Below are 24,004 nucleotides of genomic sequence, written 5' to 3'. Positions count from 1 at the left end.
CAGACGGTCACTGAAAATGACAACTGCAACAATTACGCACCCCTCCCCAGCATAAACCTATCCAGACAAATAAACATCTGTCACTTACTCTGTGATTTCCTCCGTGACCGTGTGTTCGACCTGGAGCCGGGAGTTGACCTCAATGAAGTAGTGTTTTCCATGTTTGTCCACTAGGAACTCCACCGTTCCTGCATTCTCATATCCCACCTGCAGCAGAAAAAAATAAAAAAAATCAAAAGACAATTTTTCCCAGTACCTCTCAGCTCAATAAATGCAATTAGAATCACAATTGAAGTCAGGTACAATGGATGGGCAGCGATTTGTCTCGGTATTGGTGCCCAGGATGATAATACCTTCCTTAATTGATGGTATGCAATACCGATGGGGCCAAAAAAAACTGCAGCCACATATAACAAAGTAGTATCCGTTTGTTGCTCTACATCCTCTAACATTTCTAAGTAATCATATACCTTATTTTGGTACTTTAGTATTGAATAAAAAAAATTGCAGTTCAATATTTAGTGTAGTAAATGTGCTCCATGTGAGCGATTAAAGGAAACTACTGAATGATACCAAAGTAGTGGTACTAACGAGCAGTGCATAATTATGACATGGGAAGAAAATGATTCACAGCTTTCACTCCTGAATGTGTAAAACAGAATGGTAGCAGATGTAACGCAGCAAGGAAAGCTGCTAATCCAGTGGACCATGAGGATAAACTGCTGAGTGGAACCAGACAATCACAGCTGTAAAACAAGCTGCATCAAATGTCTTTATCCACCATTTTCAGCTGTTGATCATTACTGTTCCTTAGGACTACGTTCTTAAAGATAATTCATAAAGTTGGTTATATTTTTTTTTAAAGCTTGCAATGTGTAGTAAAATTAACTGTTCTTTTGTTTGAACTGCGGTGTAACCTTTTTACTTGCTACCTTTCGGTATTAATGGAGGTCCTGTGAGGCATTAAGAGCTAAATGCTGTGAAAACCTTTTGTAATTCAAATATTTCTATTACCCTGAAAAAAAAAAACTTTTGAAGTCAACAACCTCAAAGATCTGAGACTTAATAGAACATTTCTCCCAATAAAAATTCTAGTATTTTAAAATAAAGTTTTTACAAAAGACAAAAGTGGTAATATTATGAGAAAAACATAAGGGGGAATATTTCCAGAATAGCCACAGTTTGCAGAACCATTTCAGTCCTGGAATGATAGGTTCAGGTTAAAATATTTTGATTATTTTTATTCTTTGTGAATATAAAAATCAGGAGAATGAAGGCAAAGGGATACGAAATATGTTTAAAGTCAGTAGGGAAACAGCTGTTCCAACCGTTACAATTCCGAATTCTCTCGAGTGGTGCCCCACTTTACACGAGTGAATAAAGTGAATGTGATTGGTCAATTATCAAGGGGGCGGGATTGTTGTGGCGGAAAGTTTTCAAGCATGTGGCTGGTTGTGGCTGGTTTATCAGAAGCATTTTGCTAACCAGTTAGCAACTTAGTGCTAGTAGGTTCCCAATGGGAAATTACATTGGGACCAGGTAGCACTTAGCAACGAAACTGTCAAGGAACGCTATGAACAGCGGAAACACGGAGTTTTGAGCTGGAGGTCGTGGATGAGTCTCTGCCGTCATACATTTTTTATTTAGAGGAGGAAAGTGGGGAAGAGGACGCCAGGGCGGCAGAAGCTTGGTTTGGTGTAGAAGGCTTACAGCCGTACATGTTTGAGCTCTTGCCTCGCAACGCTGCCAGTTCTGTTAGCTCTACGCCTGCTGAAGACAGACGTCCATCCCCGTCAACACTGGGACGGAACTCAATGGGAAAGTAAATTATTCTTATTCATTTCAACTGTTGCGTATATTAGCTGGGACATACGAATCAAGATGCTATAATGAAAAAAAATGCGATTGACAGATGACTGTTGATGTATGATTGGCCGAATTTAGATGTACAAGCTGACGGATAACTAACTGGCCTGCATAAAATAACGAGAACATTTTAAAAAACAGATTTTTAAGACAGGATTTTTTTTTATAGAAATTTTCAAAATTTTGCAACAATATAGTCAGATAAAGAGTACTTTTATACTACAAAAATAAAATAACGAATATAAAGTATATTCTGAGATTCAAGTCTCAACATGGTGGAGGCTTCGACTCATCCGCTGCATAGGCAGACCCTGTCCAATGAGGAGTCAATGTATACAGGTGCTGGTCATAAAATTAGAATATCATGAAAAAGTAGATTGATTTCAGTAATTCCATTTAAAAAGTGAAACTTGTATATTATATTCATACATTACATACAAACTCATATATTTCAGATTAATTAATTTTGATGATTACAAATGACAACAAATGAAAATCTCAAATTCATCATATCAGAAAATTAGAATATTACTGAAGACCAATAAAAACAAAGGATTCATAGAAATGTTGGCCAACTGAAAAGTATGAACATGAAAAGTATGAGCATGTACAGCACTCAGTATTTAGTTGGGCCTCCTTTGGCCTGTATTACTGCAGCAATGCGGCGTGGCATGGAGTCGATCAGTCTGTGGCACTGCTCAGGTGTTATGATAGCCCAGGTTGCTCTAATAGTGGCTTTTAGCTCTTCTGAATTGTTGGGTCTGGTGTATTGCATCTTCTTCTTCACAATACCCCATAGATTTTCTATGGGGTTAAGGTCAGGAGAGTTTGCTGGCCAATTAAGAACAGGGATACCATGGTCCTTCAACCAGGTACTGGTAGCTTTGGCACTGTGTGCAGGTGCCAAGTCCTGTTGGAAAATGAAATCTGCATCTCCAAAAAGTTGGTCAGCTGCAGGAAGCATGAAGTGCTCTAAAACTTCCTGGTATGTGGCTGCGTTGACCCTGGACCTCAGAAAACACAATGGACCAACACCAGCAGATGACATGGCACCCCAAACCATCACCGACTGTGGAAACTTTACACTGGACTTCAAGCAACGTGGATGAAGGGCCTCTCTTCTTTTCCTCCAGACTCTGGGACCTTGATTTCCAAAGGAAATGCAAAATTTACTTTCATCAGAGAACATGACTTTGGACCACTCACCAGCAGTCCAGTCCTGTTTCTCTTTAGCCCAGGCAAGACGCTTCTGACGCTGTCTGTGGTTCAAGAGTGGCTTGACACAAGGAATGCGACAGCAGAAACCCATGTCTTTCATACGTCTGTGTGTGGTGGTTCTTGAAGCACTCACTCCAGCTGCAGTCCACTCTTTGTGAATCTCCCCCACATTTTTGAATGGGTTTTGTTTCACAATCCTCTCCAGGGTGCGGTTATCTCTCTTGCTTGTACACTTTTTTCGACCACATCTTTTCCTTCCCTTCGCCTCTCTATTAATGTGCTTGGACACTGAGCTCTGTGAACAGCCAGCCTCTTTAGCGATGACCTTTTGTGTCTTGCCCTCCTTGTGCAAGGTGTCGATGGTCGTCTTTTGGACAACTGTCAAGTCAGCAGTCTTCCCCATGATTGTGTAGCCTATAGAACTAGACTGAAAGACCATTTAAAGGCTTTTGCAGGTGGTTTGAGTTAATTAGCTGATTAGAGTGTGGCACCAGGGGCCATCAATTTTGAACCTTTTCACAATATTCTAATTTTCTGATATGATGAATTTGAGATTTTCATTTGTTGTCATTTGTAATCATCAAAATTAAACAAAATAAACATCTGAAATATATGAGTTTGTATGTAATGTATGAATATAATATACAAGTTTCACTTTTTAAATGGAATTACTGAAATCAATCTACTTTTTCATGATATTCTAATTTTATGACCAGCACCTGTATAATACTTTGATCTGTTACTGTAGCCGTTCTCAATGTACAGACTTTGGTCCTGATCCAAACTGAAAGGTAGGAAAATCCTGACTCAGCCTGATTAAGTAGGAATCTTATTTTCTGCAGGTTTCCTTCTTCTTTCTGTAAATAGGGTGCTGCTTTGTTTCTGTATTCTTTTCATCTTAAACCCTCTCATTTTTTCCCCCTGAACATGTCTTTAATATCTGCAACAACAGTTATTTTCTAAAATGCCTCTCTTTTGCACAGCTAAACTTAATACATTTCCACATTATTTAGATTTAAATGTTCCTGTAAGCTCATTAATTTTGCTGATGGAAATTTTCCCACTATGGTACAATTTCAGTGTTGTTCTTCTATTGTACGTTTCCCAATAAACCATTCTGTTTTCGTGTTCACATCTCTGCATTTACAAAATATTACATTTTTGTTTGTTTGCGCGTGGACAGGGGGCTGTTAATCGGGGTAGAAACTTGAGGACCATCCAGTTAAAGAATGTCAACAATTATCTGGGTCAAAACCACTGAGAGTTTGTCAAAGCTCCCGATTTAATTTCATTCTCCTCTAAGCAAAGTTTAGCAAGCCTGGACGGTGCACTGCTGGTAGTTTAAAGACTAACATGCACTCTGATGCTAATGTTAACCACATACTTAAGAGTTTTAGATTTCTCCATTTCCAAATATGACAAAAAAAAAGTCAAAAGATCTTCTAAGTCAATGTTTCCAACTGTAATCTAGTGTCTCTTCAGCTCATCTAGTGTAGCGGGGGACTTAGTGTTCAGGCCAAAGCATACGATCTTTTCAAATTATAGGGGCAATCTTTTAGTTTCATTGTTTATATGTAGCTACTTGGACCACCACAGCCATTTTTTTACATTGCAAGGAAAAAATTACACTTAATGGAGCTTACACTTAATGGATATGGATTCCCTCTTCAGTCTGTACTGAATATTTATCAAAATGACAAAAATCCTTAGATTTTAAAGCATTTTCACAAAATGGAGTGACTGGTAAAAACAGATTGTGGCAGGATTATTTAAACCACCCCATCAGTAAAAATGGCTAACAACAAAAAAGTATAGCACTCTGTCAGTCTCTTACCTAATCTAAATGTGATGTGCCTCGTCAAAACATGGTACTAGTCCAATTCAAGGCTATTTTAGGTTATTTACTGCTCTGGGGTCTAAGCTTTCCAATTATATCATGAAAAAACAAAAAACTAACAAAATATAACAATTTAACTGTTTGCATTCTGCAAGAGTATTAAAAGTTGCTTTAAATGATTCTTTAAAGTCACTCTAGCCAGAAAAGGCTGTTAATTTTAATACTTTTCTTTGTATACCCAACCTCGTCCAGCAGTTCTTAGAGTCGTTATGTTGTCAAACTACACTTTTCTATGCAAAAAGGTTATCCACAAGACTGCACAAAATATTTATGCTCGTCCTAGTTCTGTATCACACTCTACAATGTTGCATTTTATTAATTGTACTTTGGTTTCATCATTGTAATCTCAATTAAAATCACTTTTTTCCATCCATAATGGGTAAAACAATGTGGAAACGTATGAACCATTGCTTGTGTAGAGTTAGTTAAAGGTTTCTTTAAGATTTCACCATCCCTTTATTGCAATGGTCTTTAAAACACTATTGATAAGTTATTTTGAAAAAAGTAAAAAACCTATACAGTATTAATGATCATTTTCATGTTGGGGGCACCACAAAAGGGCTAGCACTAGCTTTAGCCCAGACTGGCTGAGAAGCTAGTCCATATATTTGTTACCTCAAGAAACCTAGGTTAAAAGCCTTCTGTTGAGCCAAATCACTGCAGCCAGAGTTCTGATTGACAAGATGTTGTTTTCTTCCATCATAGCTTCTCTTAATCGACTTTAATAGAAAACAAAACAAAGAAGTCTTTTGTGCGTATGAAACCCTAAATAACCAAACTCCATCTTACAGAGATATGATTGTTCCTGATGTTCCTAACGGTGCACTTTGCTCTTAATCTGCAGGTTCAAAGAATTTCTAAAAGCAGAATAGGAGGCAGATCTTTTAGTTATCAGTCTCTTCTCCGGTGGAACCAACTACCAGCTTTAGTCCATGAGGCAGACACCCTGTCTACTTTTTAGGCATAAAACTTTCATTTCTCATAAAGCTTACAGCTGAAATGGCTCAAGTTATGCTGCTATAGGCTTAGACTGCTGTAGGACAAAGACCACTTATCACATTTAATCAAAAAACTGAATTGAGATGGTAAAAGTGAGCTACTGTAAACAATACTTCCATTTAAAGTTAGAAGAGAAAAATACAGCTTGTATTTTTACTGAAATGAAGGGGGCATTTTTTGTGGGGGCTTTCAGAGGTAAATAAGTGAACTCTTCCTCAGCCTGGAACTGATCAAAAACAGCATTTGATCTCCACTCACTTATTTCTCTCTAAACATGCAAATCCTTGGAGGAGCAAAATAAAAAATTCACAACATACTGCACACCATGCCCCACCTAATTCACAGCGGAAGTAGGGGATATTACAGCAAGACTGTAACGTATGCTGGGTCATGAAAGGTTCAGGGTCAGAGTAATGTGGTTCAAATCTCTGCAGCCTCATGTGAGATGAGCATCAAAGCAGAGGAAGCAAAAATCAATGTGATAATCAACAGCAGCTCAGGCTGAAAACCATAACTGGCTGGTCAACATGTGAGCAGGAGGGCATGGTGTAACGTGTCAGGGAAGCGCACAGGCCAATTTGTTTCAAATAACTTGTCACTGAACCTGAATTTACTGGCAACCGAATGTTTTAAAGACAAAAAAAAAAAAAATATCAGCTTGAATATGTACAAGGTCAGTTCTACTAAAGGGAGCTTTAACAGCTTTGCAAATTTCAAATAAAAAAATTTGTCTATTGCCAAGAAGAATAGTAAAATGTTTAAGTCATTCAAGACTGAATTTTTATTTTTCCTTTTTGCAAAAATTTGTCATATTGCTCATTTCTGTTTATATTTGGAGGTTGAGTAAAACTTAAAAATATAATTTCAGCTCCCATTTGTGTTTAATTTAACATAATTCCTCATAAAGCCAGTGCACCAATTTATGATAGTTGATGCTGCTGCTTCATTAACATTGGAAAACAAATTTAGCCGGCCAGATTTCTAGGGACATCAGATGAGGCGTACAAAGGACATGAAGCACAAAGCAGCTCATTTTCCACAGGAAGATATTAAATTTCATTAAAAGCTGGATAATTCCACAGGTTTTAACTGAGCCATATACAGGTAAAAACTGGAAGTAGATGGGAACCAAAATAATATCAACTGACAACCACCATGACCTCTGATCTGCATATAAAATTGCAGTAAAATGGTAGTAACAGCTCTAAAACAAGTTATAAACAGATTCAAATGAGAGATTCAATGGAAAAGGCAATACTATTAGCAGCTTAGAATATTTTGATCATCCATTAGGTATAAAACTTAAGTCCTCAAGGGCCAGCATGCTGAAACTTAAATGAGTCCCTGATACAAGACGCCTAAATCAAACGGGTTAATTACCTCCTCAGCATCGAGCCAAGTTCTCCTGAGTCCTGCTAATGACCCGGCTATCTGATTGAGCAGAGGTAAATCAAGGAAACATTTGCAATACACCAACTATTGACTCACGCTGCAGAAATTCTGTGCGATTTCACTCAAATACAGCTATAATGGTCAATGCACACAAGCTGCTAAAATAAATTTCATGTTTCTGAATTTGGTGAGATTAAATCTTTTTGCATTGCGGATTGATGCATTTTTTTTTTTTATTAAGAGATAATACTTCCGTTCAGATCTTTTCAAACTATAACTTCTAGCACAGAGTCAACTAGAAGTCATGAAAAGATGAAACCTCAGTGGAACAGTTACCACAGCCTAATTATATAGGCAGATCCAATAATGAAAGCACTGCACCCACAGATTATAAAAAGTTTTGCTTAAACTGCAGTTCTCTCTTTTTCATCTCCATCTTCTCTTGTTTGGAATGCAGTAAATCTGGTGCAAAGATTCTCTAATCTGATCCAATTCCCTTTCAAACTCACAGCACACCAGCATCATCCAATTCATAGTCGATACTGCCTGAGAATAAACATGCACACACTTTCAAACAGATCAGCTCCATTTCAGTGGTCGGTAATCCTTTAGCTGCTGGCAGCTACCGAAGCAGCTGAGCTTTCACAATCTGAGCACACAATGCACACTGCAAACCTCACACAGACACATGTGGCCATGCACACATAGATTGTGTGCCCACGCAAAACTTATGGCCATCGCAAACAAGAATACGCCCACATATACAGAAATATGTACCCATCACAGCTGTAATGGGAAAGGACCAGATTCCCCCGCCATCCAATTCCTACTGCTCATTTCTTTCCAGTAACGCTGCCACTTCTAAGCTCAGCCTTATAGCAGGATTGAGGTCATCCTTACACCTGCTGCACATCCATTTTCTATTATCTAAGTGCTTCTTTTTATATGCAGAGCTTCTTGAAAGACAAAAGGTGAATGGTGGACAGGCCTGGTCATCTTTCCTTGAACAGGCAAGGCTTCAAACACTGTCGCAGATCCATCAATAACAAACTCAATACCAATTATCGGTCGAATAATGACTGTTCCACAGAAGAATCAACATATCAGAACATTTTACTTGTCTTAATTGTAATTGAGCACAGAGCGGATAAAGCTCTCCAACCGGCAACGACCAAATTAGTGTGAAACCTGGTCATTAGTGTTGCATCGTGCTCTCTTAACAGGTCTTTAGCTTGAGACGGGGATTAAATGAGCTCTGCTGAAAATCTGTGGCCTGCAGAGGCATTTTGACTCCAGCAAGAAAAAGCTGAGGCTTTACGCTTTATTGATCAGTTAATGACTAAAACCTGATGATCATCCGTCTCAACAGCTAACGCTCTATTTAAATGGCCCATTTCAGTGGCTTCCATACGTTTCCATGTCAAATTACAGTCGATAATAAATAGAAAATGCCTAGTAATGGAAATAATTCTATAAAAAAAAAAAAAGTTGGAAAGATGACTAACAAAGCTGAATAAACAGGGTTATAAGTTTAACCATATGGGTTACATTTAAACAATTTTAACTATCTTCCAACTCTGTAAGCAGTATTTTTACCTTTACTTTCCCTATATTTAACCTTTATGGATACTGAGCCTTCAGAACACCTACATTTTGAAGGTTCATTAAAAAGGTAGAAAAGAAAAAGCAGGTAGGAGAGTGTAGGTGTAGATGAAATAAAAATGCCAAGGAATAGAAATGAAAGTAGAAACATAAGTTAATGTGTAATTACAATTAAAAAGCAAAAAAAAAAAATTGGGGCTCCGAGAAGGCTTTGGCCCTCCAGGGATATTGAGTTATCCATTGTTTAAATCAGTTCGATCTAAAACATTAAGGCTTGACAAAAAGTTAAAAATATAAGTAGCTTACTCCATCTGGTAGGGGGGTGGGAGAGACACACTAAAACTGGCCATTGCATGTTTACAGTACCAGTTGACATTAAGCATCTACACCAGCTGGTTTATGGCATAAGCCAGATTGAACAATCTAGGAAGCCTCATTAGAATGTTTTCACCAAAGGGACATCCAGTACAATTCTTTAAGCTAATTGGATACTTGCCTCCCATGTCAACTTTTTTAGCCAATGAAAACAGTAGCAGCTTGATATGTTACACAGAGAGCAGAGTAAAGTTATATATATCCCTTATCAAATCTTTTCAGAGGGAACGTGCAACGATCTCACTCACAAAGGCCAAAAAAAACAAACAAAAAAAAAAACACCCTTTTGCATGTTTTTCCAAAAAAGAAATTGAGCTTATTCGAGCTAAAAATCAGCACAGCCATGTTTGTTTTGCTTGAGCCTTCTGCCTCTGATTGACACATTGGCGGCGTCCAAACGTCCACCCCAACCCCCAAATCACTATATTTGGGCATTATATATTGTACTTTATAGTGAACCACTAGACATTTGGACACTCCTCTAAAATGGCGTAACCACTATATAGTGCCACAGCCATACTTCACTGCATTTCATTAGTCCGAAACATTTCTGTATCGAGGCCAACACATCTGTTGGCTTCTGGAAAGATGCATCTTCAGGAGTTTGTGAATTCACAAATCTTGTGACAATTCAACTTGCTTGCTAGCTAAGGAATTCTATACCACTGATTCCTTTTAGTTATACCCATTCAACTGGTTTTGCATGTCTGCTATTGATCATGAAACTGCATCTGACAACAGTTCAGTCCAGACTGAAACAAAGAAAATAACTTTCATTCCTAATTTTAGAAATTAAGATGTGGATTCACCTGTCAATACTCTGAATTTTATTAAACCTCACCAGTCTTTCCTTTTTTACTCCAAATTCTCACATTCTGGTTGAGACAAAATGTTCTTTTGGTCAAATAATAAAAAATTGATTTCTTAAAAAAAAATTTTGACAAAGAAGAATTCATAGATTCTTTACCAAAAAGCTTGAAAATGCTAGAAGCAAATCTTTATCCTGACGTTTCAAGACTTCATAGGAAGCCATTTGTAAGATGGCTGCTAAACAAATAAAAGTCCCAGCATAACAGATTTATTGCATATAGTGACAAACTGATTTCTTAGGGCTATACTGCATCCATCTTATGCTTTAAACAACGTTTAGCCATAATGTTGCTGTAAACAAACCGTCCCCAGGGGATTTCTCAACTATTGCTCATTGACCATGTTGTGTCTACACTATTTACGTCCTCATTTTCCCTTGCATTACCAATAGATCAAGTGACCTGGGTGGAAGCCATAAGACCAGCAGCGTAATGGCATCTGTGCATGGAGAGGAAACAATGCACCCATAAACTGCAAGCACACAGGGGTGAAATGAAAAGCAACAGTGACAGATTTCAAAAATCTGAAAACATCCCAATAGGATTTTACAGTTCACATTTGAACATGGCACAGTGGGCTCATAAAATCTGATGGGTACCATCAATTACCTCAGAAGAAAAAGAAGAAAACAACCTCAAAGTACAGCTATAACTTTGGATGTACTGAAGAGACAGTGAGAGGCCAAAATAAAGCAGCACAGTTCATACAAGCAGATTCACTGTCAGCAAGAAACTGCCACATTTTATAGCGGAACCAAAATAAACTGCTTTCCCTGAAAGTTATTTTTATGTCTTATTCCATTATTTTATTCCCACTGCTTTCCCCCTTATATCCTTGGCTATATAACCTAAATGAATCTGTCAACAATAAGTTATAGCCAAGTTTTTAGATATCCTTTAAAGAAATGTCAATTAGTTTCCAGCTTTTTTGTAATTAGGATGTTACATTACACTGTGGAAAAGCACAGCTAAGTACAATACATAAAATGCAAGTAAAGATGAATGTATGAGCCAAAAGCCAGAATGTAAAAGGACCCAAGAGGACCATTAAATTACAACTAAATAACTGAGGAAACACTTCAACATCCAAATTTAACATCCTAAATATAGTAAACCTTTTTACCCCTTATTGTTCCTTTCTCCAGTGCACAAAGGATTGAAGTCTTTGCCATTCTCCCTTGTGCTTGTCCATTTACCTCCAAGCTGTCAAACTTCAGAACCATGTCCAAAACGCTCTTAAAAACTCATAGAAAATTGATGATTGATTTAATTGATCTATTTTCTAAAATGTTTAAGTTGAGGTATATAATGCATCATGATTCAGACTCCGCTTTTTTTAAAGGTTTCGGTTTTTACTATTTTAACAGATTGTGATGACCAGATCATTTTGCCATCTTTAGACTTCACCTCTTAGATCATTAGGTCCTTATTTCAAGGCTGGAGCAGTGGATGTGATGTAAAGCTCGGTCCTAAAATGGCTTAGGTCCTCAACATGTTTATGACCAGCAAGGGGTTTATGAAGGTTCAGGTCTACTTTTTTTACTGTAAGATGCCACTAATTTCCATATTGGGAAAATGGTTTTCTTGAACCGGTTCCTTTAGGAAGCAGAGGTTACAGACTGTATGGCTAACTGGGAGCAGTCTTCAGTTCCTACTTAGTTTTGTTTCCAAAGAACAGATCTGGTTAATTACCTTAACTTTAACAAAAAGATGTACATGCAGCAGGGACCCATATACGGCAAAACCCTCTCCCCATTTATGAATTTTATATTTTGGGAGATTCAGGTTTCCCTTAGTTTTACACCATCAGTCTCTATTTTGTAATTTCTTAGTAGAGATCGTCCGTTGTTCAAGTAAAAAAAGGGGAAAACTACCGCCAGGTTTTGTCGAGGTGACTGAGTGTTTAGCAACGCATAATTCAGGGACTACTTAAGCCTAAAGCACTCACATTAGCAATCAGTCTCTTAAAAATATTACCAACTTCATTTTTTAATGATTTACCTTTTTTAAAGTTTTGCATACTAACAGGAAACCATCCAATACTTATGAACCTCAGATTCTTTTTTTATTTTATTTTTTTATTTACCTTTATCTGCCATCAGAAAATTGTAAATATGTCTTCATGAGATCTCCAACCATAGACTGATAAGAAAAATTGTCCCTATAATGACCTTGATTCTGATTGAAGTTTCATCATTTTTCAATAATTTTGTTTTTTGTCCATTTGAAAAAAGACCAGGAGAAAGAAAAAGGCTGAAATTAAACCATAACCCTAATCCTATTGAAACATAACTTTTAAGAGGTTTGATCTTTAGGAATAAAATAATCTGAAAATTCAATTCTTTCCTCTACCTACACCCCCCTGAAACCATGCCGTTCTAGATCAGTTTATTGAAATATGTCAGATGCATTTTCTATCCATTTCAATGGATAGAAAACATATTTTATTGCCGAGCCCTGTTTGCTTCATTTCCATAATGTTTGTGTCTGGATTTGTTAAATACATATGAGGGTATCTGCAAACCAATCATTCCCAAAGGAAGCAATAATGCTTTCCTTAGTGAAAGAAGTTTTTCACTAACCCTTACATTTGTTTTTGAAGCAACATCAAGACAGGAACATCTTTAGTTCAAGTCTGTTTTTTAATCTTTTTTTATTAACATGTCTTATTAGCTGCTAATAATGGCATCAGTGCAGCATTTCTTCCAAGACCTTGATTTTTAAACTTTGCCTTTCCCCTCTTTGATATACATGTATCACTCAACTTTCCACACAATCAGCTTCTCAGAGCTCTAATAAGGGATATTACTCCTTGTTTCTGAGAGAGTCAGCTGGTCCTGCCTCCCACATTTCTGCCACTTGGCCTTTATTTCACAGCAAATCCTTTGTCTCTCACTGTGCCTTCCCCCTCTGCCCTGTCAGCAGTTCATAAAAGCATAATGAGCTTGTACTGAGAGGGATGAACAAATACAGAAGCCTAATGGTCAGAGAGCAAAGCAAATCACAGCTATACAACGATATGTCACAATTAGGGGAACACATAGATAGAAAAGACTTATGGTTCACAATAAGTGCATGAAACTGCTCTAAGCCCATGCTTTGTCAGTAACCCTTACTTGAAACAAAACCAAAATAACCTTTTTTCCCCTTCAGTATCTCTTTTCCCAGTATAATTCTTAGACCAAGGATCTTATTCTTCCTCCTTGCAGTCCTTTCACATTGACAAAAACAGAGCAGACTTTACACTCAATATGACTGCAGTTGTGTGCCCATGGATGTCTCTGTACGCGCACACATGCGTGTAAGAAAGGGGGGAAAGCGCAAAGGATTTGGCTGTAGTTTGTGTGACAACACCCACACAACAGGATCTGACACATCCAGAGCAGAGAAGAACTCTAGATGGAGAACAGAGGGAGAAAAAGCAGGGAAGTATGTCAGCTGAAGAAACGAAAATAGAAAGGCAAGGATGGACGGCTTGTTTGTTCCATATGGTTGAGGTGTGAGCTGAGTACCTGAATGCGACTGCCTCCTGTCACTTCATTTACACATTAAGGAAATTTGAGTTTTTTAGTCACATTTAATTAGAGCCTGCCAACGACAATTAGTAGAGCTTAATGCTGTACTAGATTTCCAAGATTGATTTTACTTTTATTTTTGGTTTTATATGCAAATAAATATATATTCCTGATTACTGATCCGCTTTCCTCCCTTCATCAGCTTAAGTTTTTGCAAAAGATTGTCCAGTTATCCAAATTTTAGGAAGAAAAGTAAAAAGTGTCCAACACGTGGCTTTGAAAATGCATTTTGTCCATTTACATTAAATTCCTATGGTTTCCCACATTTTGTATGTTAGGGGTTAAAATGTGCCTGTTGGTGCGGAGATTAAACTTGTTTGACATCTCTTTTAGGAAGGCATAAAGGTTTGATTTTTAAATTTATACAAGCCAGCCCTACCTGCACTTGTTACTGTAAAAGGATTTAAAATTTTAAGAAAAATATGAGTTTTAATTCTAAACTGTTTGGACATAATTAAGGTATAGAGGATGTTTTTTTTTTATCTCTGGGTGGATCATCTAAATAAGTGGTCCTCCTGATTGTCAATCATTCTGGTGATATGTCATGTAAGGCCATCCTACGTGCTCGCCCTCTTAGCCACCTTTTTCTGTGCATGCGCACTTTAAGCCGCATGTGTGTGGTGAGCTCTCCTCACAAAGCACTATGGCTTGCTGTCGCTACCAGACTACCTGCAGTGATTAATCTGAACTGTCAGTTAACTAAGTTCACTATATATTCCCCGCTGTATGTGGACACCATAAGCTTTTATGAGCTATGACAACAGCAACTTTTAAACAAGGTGTGCTCTGACATGTTCTTGCACAAGCTTTTGTTTTTTTTGTTTTTTAAGTGGAGAGGGCGGGTCTTTAAAAAAAAATCCTCCACAATACCTCTAAATCTATTGCAAAAATCTAAACGTTCAGATATTTGAACTTTAAGGTGAAATGTGGGTTGAACGGCTTTGAAGTACTTTAACACCCCAATATGCCGCCCATTAAATCCTCTCCACTCTTAGATTTAATTCCCCAATAGGTTTTATTTTCTCCATACCAACGTTAACCTTTTATAAAAAGCAGCAGCACATCAAGACAACAAATCTCTGCTCGCCTAACAAGATTTGTATTGCTAACTTTGTTCCCCTTTCCTTTAATCCTCAGGCAGAGCTGGCAGGATATGGGACAGGTTTACATTTAGTTCAGAGGTATCTGATCCCCACGTACATAATTCGCATGCCAAGTGCGGGCTAATGGGATGCAAGCTCATCACTACTGTTAAATAAGGCTCGACAGGGGGAAACACCACAGGGTGATGCTTTTATCATTACACTCTTTAACGTCTTAGAAAGGCCGTGGCCAAAAAGTAGCCCGGCACTTCTGGCAGAAATCTGGGACGGATGAGTTTCTGGCCCAGGATGTCACTTGTTAATTTAATTAGAAATTAAGCATGTGGTTGGGCTTACAGCCAGCAGGTTTATGTCAAAACATCTCAGTATGTTCAGCCCTAGGGTGGAGTTATGCGGTTTGAGCTTATAAACTTTCATGTAGACTCCAGGAAAAAGTGGGCACTTTAAGCAGGTAACATAAAAAACATCTTGGCTTCAACTCAGAGCAGCTTATTTAACCAAAATGCTCTAAACTAGAAAACCCATATTGCATGAAATCCTGGAGTAGGTCATCAGTAACGTAACCTAGGGGTTAACAGCCTTTTTGGGTGTTTCAACCGCAGTATTGCCTGGGAGACCAATCCAGGGGTTGTTAGCACCCAGACTTGGGTCCCAGCAGCAGCAATGAGATCAGCCCTCTTCAGCCCAATCTCTGGAGCCTTCTTTGCAGGCTCTCAATGCTGCCCAGTTGGCTGGGAACTCTGCAAAAGACTGATCAGCCGACTCCCTGCAGACCATGTCTATGACTTCAGGAGATGTTTTCCAGCCCCTGCCTGCTACTTTGGCTCACTTCCTGTACTTGGCTTCCTCCAACTCTTCCCAGGTCAACTGTGAGCTCTAGCATAGTCAGGTATTTGTGTAAAGGTGCAGAAACAGGCCAAATTAAGCCAATGAATATTCAGTGTCACTAGAGGAGGATTTTCTAAGCTGAAATACTAAGGTGTTTTACTGATAGATTATTTTTTTTAAGTTAAAAAGTAAATTTATAACATGGATGAATAAACGCCTCATTTTATTTCAGTGTTAAATTCTGTTTAAGTAACAGATAATTAAAAATATCTTGGGATCTTTACTGGTTTTTACTCTGACCCCGCTGATTTTAACCAGGAGGAAATGGTTTCAAATTCAAATCCAGACACAAACAGTTAAATTAAACTATATACATAATCAGTTTGTTCAAAATGTGCATAGGGGCAACTTTGGTCACCTTAAAAAAATATAATAAAACTTCTACCTCCCACACACAGAAGTTTGAAACTTTAATGGAATCTTTAGCCCTTTTCCACTAAATAAATTAACTTGTATTCTAACATTGCATCTCGAGACAAAATAGCTGTGAGAAACAAAAAGCCAACACAACCTTTATCTTGATTATAGATGACCCAATGTGGAAGAACGTAGAAGTTACTAATAGTTCATTTTGTGTCATATAGTGACTATTGCATTGGCTCCAAATAACATCAGCAATTGAATCTTAATGAGCTGAAGAGGAACAAAGAGAAATTCTGGTCAACAAGGACTTTGCTTTAGTTGGAGATAAAGGGAGAAAGCTTGGACCGATTGCATGTTGAGCATTTGTTTAAAGGTTGAGTCTATAGAGGTCTACAGTAAAGATTGACCGGCGCAAGGTTTTGAAGGCCAATAAAGATTGTCTCATTCAGTCTAACGGATCCCAGATATGTCTTGATATTATTGGGACGATTATTGAGACAATATTGCTTTTTCTTCCTCCACTTACAAGATAGAAATCCCAATGATCAAATTTAAACACCTAAGTTTACAGATTTTATTTATTTATTTTTTTTTTTTATAAAACAATGGATAGCCTACTGAGGGAGCAGTAATGTAGGTGCTTCACTTGATGTTAAGGCATGACTCCAAAATGCACCAACAAATCAGCCAATGCGTGAACATCAACATAAAAAAAAAAAAAAAGAGAAAAAAGAGAAAAAAAGAATTTGGGTAATCCCAATTTTATACTAAAATATTTTTGTTAAAAATTAATGGATTAAAAAAAACTTGAGGTATTTAAGTGTAAGGAAGCAAAACTACATTTAACAACATGCTAAATTGACAGGACTTGTCCAGTAAAGACATTTAGTCCCTTTTTTCTCCCATTGGAACAGAATTCAAAATGAAAGGCAGCAGAAGCTCAAGGCTCTGATGTCAGAAAAGACAAATCAACTTTTAAAAATCTTCCTCTTAATGCTTTAAATTATAGGATGTTCTGCTTTGTTCTGTAAACTTCAGATTGGGCCACTGCAATGAAATATCTCTTACAGGAGTCAACCACACATTTCTATAGCTCTGCACTCATATTTTCAATATCCTATTTCAGAAACTATAACTGACCCAACTAGACCTGCCTGTAATGGGCAACTCCTAAATCACATTAAATCTTAAATATACACGTTTATAATCCAATATAAGCACTCTCAGACCTGTGAACCTATACATATGTTAACCACTTCTAGAAGTTATTTATTTTGAGCTACTGCTGCAGAAAAATCTCCCTTGCATAAACAAAAAGACTTTCCTTCAATTCCTCTGAATTCTGTTTGCACTGTGTGGCGACCCAGACGAGAGCGGTGCACAGGTCGTTATGCTTTGCACAATCCTTTCACAACCTCTTTTCTCTTTGCTTTACTTTTTCTGCCTTTGTTAGTGCCCCTGTCCACACATACATCTATGTCTACATCCTGCATAGTTTTTGGGTCACTGGTTTACACTGTAGGATTATGTTTTTCGACCCATTTACCTTCCACTTCATTACGTTCCTGTCAAAAGGCTGTAATTAGGCACAAAACCTACAAAGCATTGAAGCTGTTGGCATATACAACCATGGGATAGAATAGGAAACTAAGATTCATTTGATCATTACTACAAATGTCACCCTTAAAGCAAACCCTCAGTTTTTACACATGTACTACTCAAAACAAATCACAGTCCTTTGGCACAAAATACAGATCTTCAAAGTAAACCTTAACAGGCAAAACAAGAAGCACCCTACATACGTAAATATAAATATCTATTCATGTCTTTGCAAAGATTTAGCTGGAATTTAAACAATGCACCAGTAAGTGTTTGAAAATACATTTTGCAAAACAGAAAAAAAAGCAGCCAGAATAAAAAATGTAGCAGTAATGATATCTGATGGAGAGCAAAGGTGTTGAGGTTTAAGGGTTCCTGTGCGAACAGGAACAAAATTTCACACCAAGGCCTATATATGACTGGAGAGCAACAGGAGTTTAACTAAAATATCCTGTTTCAGCATTGAAAGAACCAGTTACTTTCTGATATGTTGTTAGAGGTCAGAATGTTCCAGTAAAGCTTCAGAATTTGTACAATTCTTAGCAAAAGAAAGATTGAGAAAAAAAATGTCAACCTCACACAAAACTAAGTGCCTTACTGGATAAGAAGTAGTGTATTAGAAATGTGGGGGGGGGAAAGTGTGTTTTTTTTATGAGGGCTGTCTCAAGTTTTCAGGGATTGAGCCATGAGGATGTTTGGGTCTTTGACCCAATAAAAATTATATATACACACATTTGACTTTTAAGTTGTTAAAACAAAAAATACATAAAGAAATTATCCATTTCTTTTATTTACCAACTGAGGTTTTTCCAGTAACAGTGTAGATTTGGGTAAACAATTTATTAAACTTAAAAGGAACAAGGCAGTCAAAGAGCAACCTGTTATCTTAAAAATACATACTTTAGATCTATAACAATTTCCAGATCTTATAGAGAGATCAGTCCAACAGAATATTCTGTAGTTCATAGAGCACAAACAAAAAAGAAAATCTCATTTTGGTGGCCTGTGAGGTCCTTTGCTTTGGTGTAGATTTGTATTGTAAATCATTTAAAAATTTGCAAAATTAAGACAGAAATGTAATTCAGTTAAGATATCTGGACATAGCATAAAAAATGTGCCTACTGGGAGGAAAAGAAAGGGCCTGCATAGATGTAAACTTAAAAAAAATGTCTTTTTTAACATGGGGGGGTTCTAGAACTATTCCTTCTCTATATATAGATATTCAGACTTTCAGACCACTGCATATATTTTGATCATTACATAACTTCCATTTGATACGTCAAAGGCATATGATGCTAAAAGTCCTGGGAGGAACCACTGCTTTTTAACATCAAGCAAAGAACCAGTGTTAAACTGGACCTTTAGATACTTTACCAGCAAGCGTTTAGATCAGTTAGACGGCAAACAGAAGGGCTGGACCCCCTGTAAGGTTTCATTGAAATCACAGCAGAGGAGATGAGACCCAGCTGACAGAAAACCTAAAGCCATCTTTAGTTATTAAGCTACTTCAGGCACTCTATATACATCTGCCAGCATAATTTTTCTCTTGAATGTCTATGGAACACACTCAAGACAAATTAAAAAACGTTCCCGAGTGTGTTAAACAGCACACATTATGCAACCACTCAAGTCAAATTTACTTTATCCTTTATAAAAAGGACATTTTCTTATATATACACATTTTAGTCCCAACTTTTACATTTAACTGAAGCAAATGATAGAAGATGCATCTTAGGTCATTTCCAGATCACTTTTATATTTGACATTCTGAAGAGGCTGCATTAAATACTAAAGTAAAGACATCTTATCAATTTTGTCCTGCTGAGTATCATTTTATACCCATTCAAGTGCAGATGGTATTAGGTTTGCAGCTCTTGCCTTTTAACCTGATTTTTCACCATCAAAATTACACAGTAATAATGAAAAAAAAAAACTGTTTAAAGTTATTCCTTGCAGTACAGCCAAGAAATATCTAAATCAGGGGTAACCAATTAAAAATCTGCGGGGTCCGAATTAAAAAAAAAAAAAAAAAAAAAAAACAACCAGTAAAGGTCCGGAGACATTTTTAATTATAATCCGTTACTTTAAACAGAATACTATACATCGTTATACATTGACTTTTTAGATTAAAAAATATAGAAAAAAATAGAATATTTTTCAATTGTAGAGAACAATCGTTCAGTTTGGTATATAGACAATTTCCTGATTCAGATATTTTATAAAACACCTGGACTGACTTTTTGCTGTTTTTATGGCTTAATGAGAGCAGTGGGCTTTAGGCTGACCTGCAAGGCTTTAAACCTGGGTATGATTGATGCAAAGCCAATCTCAAGCACATGTCAAGGTGCTCATTCGTGAGTCTGGATCAATATTTATTTTTGATCATGTTCATGGTGGAGAATCCTGCTTAACAGCACTAGGTTGAGCCAAATATACTCAAAATGTGCGCAGTCATCTTTGAGCAAACCATTTCACTTTTCTTTCACAAGTTAACCGCAGTTTTTCCGGCAGTCCACAATTTCTCTGCTGCTTTTTCCTCATCTCCTTTTCCACTGCCTGGCCTGCCACAAGTTCGCCTGCTGTGTCTAAGGCTATGTTCACACAGCAGCCTGAAGTGACCCAAATCCGATTTTTTTTTGGCCCATATGCGACCTGTATCTGATCTTTTCATGGCTGTCTGAACAACACAGATCTGATTTTTTTTCCCAATGCAACCCAGGCTACTTGGCTATGTGATTGAACGAGCAGGTCACATTCATCCGACCTGAACGCCATTAATACCCGACAAAGGTCACTATTTTGGGTCTTGCTATGAACAAGCGCCAAAAAAAACCCAAGAACCAGACAATGATGCGGAGAATAGTATTTATATTTAACCATCATGAAAAGATGTTTATGGTTGGGAAAGATCTCTAGATGCGCTTCGGCACTACCATCCATGTTTACTTCCGTAAAAGCAGAGCACACTGGCCTGTGATGTCTTTGCGTCCTCTACTGCGCATGCGGGACACTTGTGTTGTATGACTGCAGTTCACACAGGAGATCACATACAAGTTGCATATACTTGGAAATATGAACAGCAATGCAAAAAAAAAAAAAAAAAAAAAAAAACGGAATTGAGCATCAAAGCCTGCAGTGTGAACGTAGCCTAAATGTAGCTGGCAGCAGCAACTCTGACAGCTCATTGGCTAATTTGTATCACGTGTAGCCTGGTCCTGGACACACTGGAGGGCTTTACCATACAAACAGGACTTGTGGCGCAAGTGAAGTTGGACACAGTCGGACAACATACCGTAATTTAATTTTTTTCTTATAATGGCTTAAGTGCATGTTTGTCTACAAATTTTCTGCTAAAAATGCAAACCCCATCACCTTATGGTGGAAGATTAATCTGTTATTAGATTTAAACAAAAAACTATGGTAAAACTAGTAAAAAAATAAATAAAATTTGTGGCAACAACGATACACAGTAGTTGATCGGATATTTTTCCACATTTTTTACATCTCATAGACTTGAAGACAACATTCATGCGTTTGCAGATTGTTCAAAAGTAGCGAAAGTCCCAGAAGAAGTATTAAAATATTAGAAAATGTGCTGACTGTGACTTTCTGAGGTGACAAATCTTTAAAAAACTCCCAACAAAACTGCCTTCCTTTGGGTCCCTAGAGCATTCTTGTTTACGTCACACTGACCACCTCCGGACAGTGTCAGCCTGAATTTGTGAGCCTTTCACGGGTTTGTTTGTGTCCGTCTACAGGCGACATGATTTATCAGAGGCAGAGCGCCTCGTCTCTTCTTTGGCTGTCGATCCGTTGATTGACAGCAGAACTAATTCCACATTTAACACCCTGGCTCGACAGCTGCGTGTGTGTACACACAAACAGCGATTTAAAGGCGGATGAGGAGCTAGAGGCCTGACTCACCACACAAGGTGGGAAACAAAGGAACAGATAAGCCCACCCAGGCTTTTAAGACTCCAGTTTGTCCTGGGTGTTCCAAGCCCCTCAGAGCGAATGTTAAGGGATTGTTTCCGAGTCCAGAAAATGATGTTTGATATATAAAGCCACAGGGCCGAGGCAATGAGAATGACACCTGCATTGCTTCCCGTTACATTTCGAGTGTTTCAAGGTGATAGGAAACCACAGTGTTGGGATAATAAAGCCTTGTCCACTTGTGATTCACGGCGCATGCTGCTGTAAAGAGCAGATAAGAGCATCTGGAAGTCTGAGGATTTGGTCCACTTTGAAAAATACCTTGCCATTCATATGGCAAGGTATTGGTAAAGCAGGGAATATGCAGAGTGATTCTGCAGGGTTTTTATCTCTTCATATCAACTCGAACACAAGTACCATTTCAAAGTAAATAATGCTTTTTTTTTTTTCTGTTTTAAGTCCATGTCCCAGATTGCTGTCTCACTTGTTTTCAGATGAGTGGAGAGCATCTTTGTGCCTTGAAGCAGCACTTTAAGAGGCAGAGGAAGACCATACATGCAAACAAAGAAAATACCCATAAGTTTTCGTATCATCCTCAAACACTTCAAATTGTACAAAAATCAAAAGAGCTTTTATTCTTGTCTGAGAGTCAATGGGCTGCCAATAAAGAAATATTGAAGGCTGCACTGTAAATTCACTCATCCATATTAACAGCCAATTAAAGCTGCAGAGGATATTTAAAACAGACCACAGCTGTGCGTTTCAAGGTTAAAGGGATACATCTACTGTGAATCAAAATGACACCCTGTGAGGCATAATGAGCATTAAGGTCCCACCTTCACATGTTTTAGCAAACATTCATTAGACTAAAGTCTCAGCGTCTTTGATCCAAAATAAGTTGGGATACATTTTTTTTTTTAAAAAGCCATTCAAAAAACATTCTGTTGGTGTTGATGTTATTTCTATTTTGCAACACTGATGTTAATTTACCATTGTGGTATTTTAAAGGTTGTTTAAACTAAGGAATAATGCAAATCAGGTGCTCTAGGTGTTTTATTATTATTTTATTTTCATCCCTCTCATTTGCCCAGGTTTGTACCAGCAGATTATATTATGCAAGGATTCCCATTCGGACAGCTGAAAGGACCCAGTTCTTGCACTGCTCGCTGCGATCCGGTTACTAAGAGAACGCTTTCCCCATCCAGGCTCAGCAGCGGAGCACAGCCTGCTATCCAGAACTGCCAGCACCGCAAACAGGGCTCCAACACTGACCACCAGCCTTTACGTCCAGCCGCAGCAGCACACGGCCAACCGAACCAAACCCAGCCACTACAGAACCAATCAGAATCCTGTGATCCCCCTCTTCAAACAAAAGGTTAGACTCTGGTTTAAACTAAAGAAAACGTAGCACCAGCTGGAAAATGTTCTGAAAGACGAACTTCCACCAGCTCTGCATAAGATAAAAACATTTAGCAGCGGTGATTAAACCAGCAAGCATCAATAAAAGCACTAAGAATGATTGCTTCGTATTAGTCGTCGTTAAAAGATAAAAACTCCATCACAAAGGCGAATAAATAATTAATCGCCATGTAAAATGACTACTTCCTGACTAAACTGACGTCACATCATCCCTCAGTGGGTCACGTGACCAAATCAGGAATTTTGGGTTGTCTGCTTTCTTAGTGAATTATTTTATGCTATAAACAACAAAATGCTGGACTTTTCTTCACTGGTGATGCATTTAATTTTTTACATATTATCAAATTGGAAAACTATAGGTATGCATTTCCTATTTGAGCTTTAAAGAAGATGTGATCGGGCCAGTTTATCAGTTTTGCCAACAACTTTTAGCCAAGTTGAATTTTTTTTCCCCTCTACTTTTCAAGAGCCAGGATAATTATCCCCCTGCCCCCTTTTGATTTTACTGCAAGAACTAGGATCAAATAAGAAAGAAGTGTTAAATGTACCCCACAAACAGCCTTGCTATCAAGATACAAGTTTTTGGATGGACCCTAAATGAAAAGGTGGAGATTCATGCCAGGAGGCTGGAAGCAATCATCAGGCTTTATGTCAGTCATCTCCTCACCTGAGGGTTATATTTTTTCTTTTATCCCTTAATTACACAGACATTCTGATTTTTCTTTGCAAACATTAACCCAGCTGGCAATGCACTAATCTTTGTGAAAAATGTTTAAAGGAAGCATAGTCTCAATGGAGACAGAGCAATATTTTCAAAGCTTTCAACAAATTTATCTGTAAAGAAATTATTTTTCCAGCTTTGTTTTTTTTTAATGCAGAATAAAACAATCCTAACTACCCACAACT

The 24,004-nt window shown here is 37.7% G+C and overlaps 1 protein-coding gene across 2 annotated transcripts in view; it reads right to left on the bottom strand.

Moving 5' to 3' along the window:
* pcxb (pyruvate carboxylase b) overlaps positions 1-24,004 on the bottom strand; it is a 383,732-nt gene that overhangs the window by 297,081 nt on the left and 62,647 nt on the right. For both annotated transcript variants that reach the window (XM_038274777.1, XM_038274778.1), the window contains exon 10: positions 89-207. In XM_038274777.1, coding sequence (XP_038130705.1) covers positions 89-207 — 119 coding nt within the window. The remainder of the gene's footprint in view (positions 1-88; positions 208-24,004) is intronic.

The sequence above is a fragment of the Cyprinodon tularosa genome, unplaced genomic scaffold (assembly GCF_016077235.1).
Source record: "Cyprinodon tularosa strain WSP-4 unplaced genomic scaffold, ASM1607723v1 ctg93, whole genome shotgun sequence".
Taxonomy (NCBI): domain Eukaryota; kingdom Metazoa; phylum Chordata; class Actinopteri; order Cyprinodontiformes; family Cyprinodontidae; genus Cyprinodon; species Cyprinodon tularosa.
The sequence above is the reverse complement of the archived record's forward strand: the minus strand, read 5'-3'. Positions and strand labels throughout refer to the sequence as shown.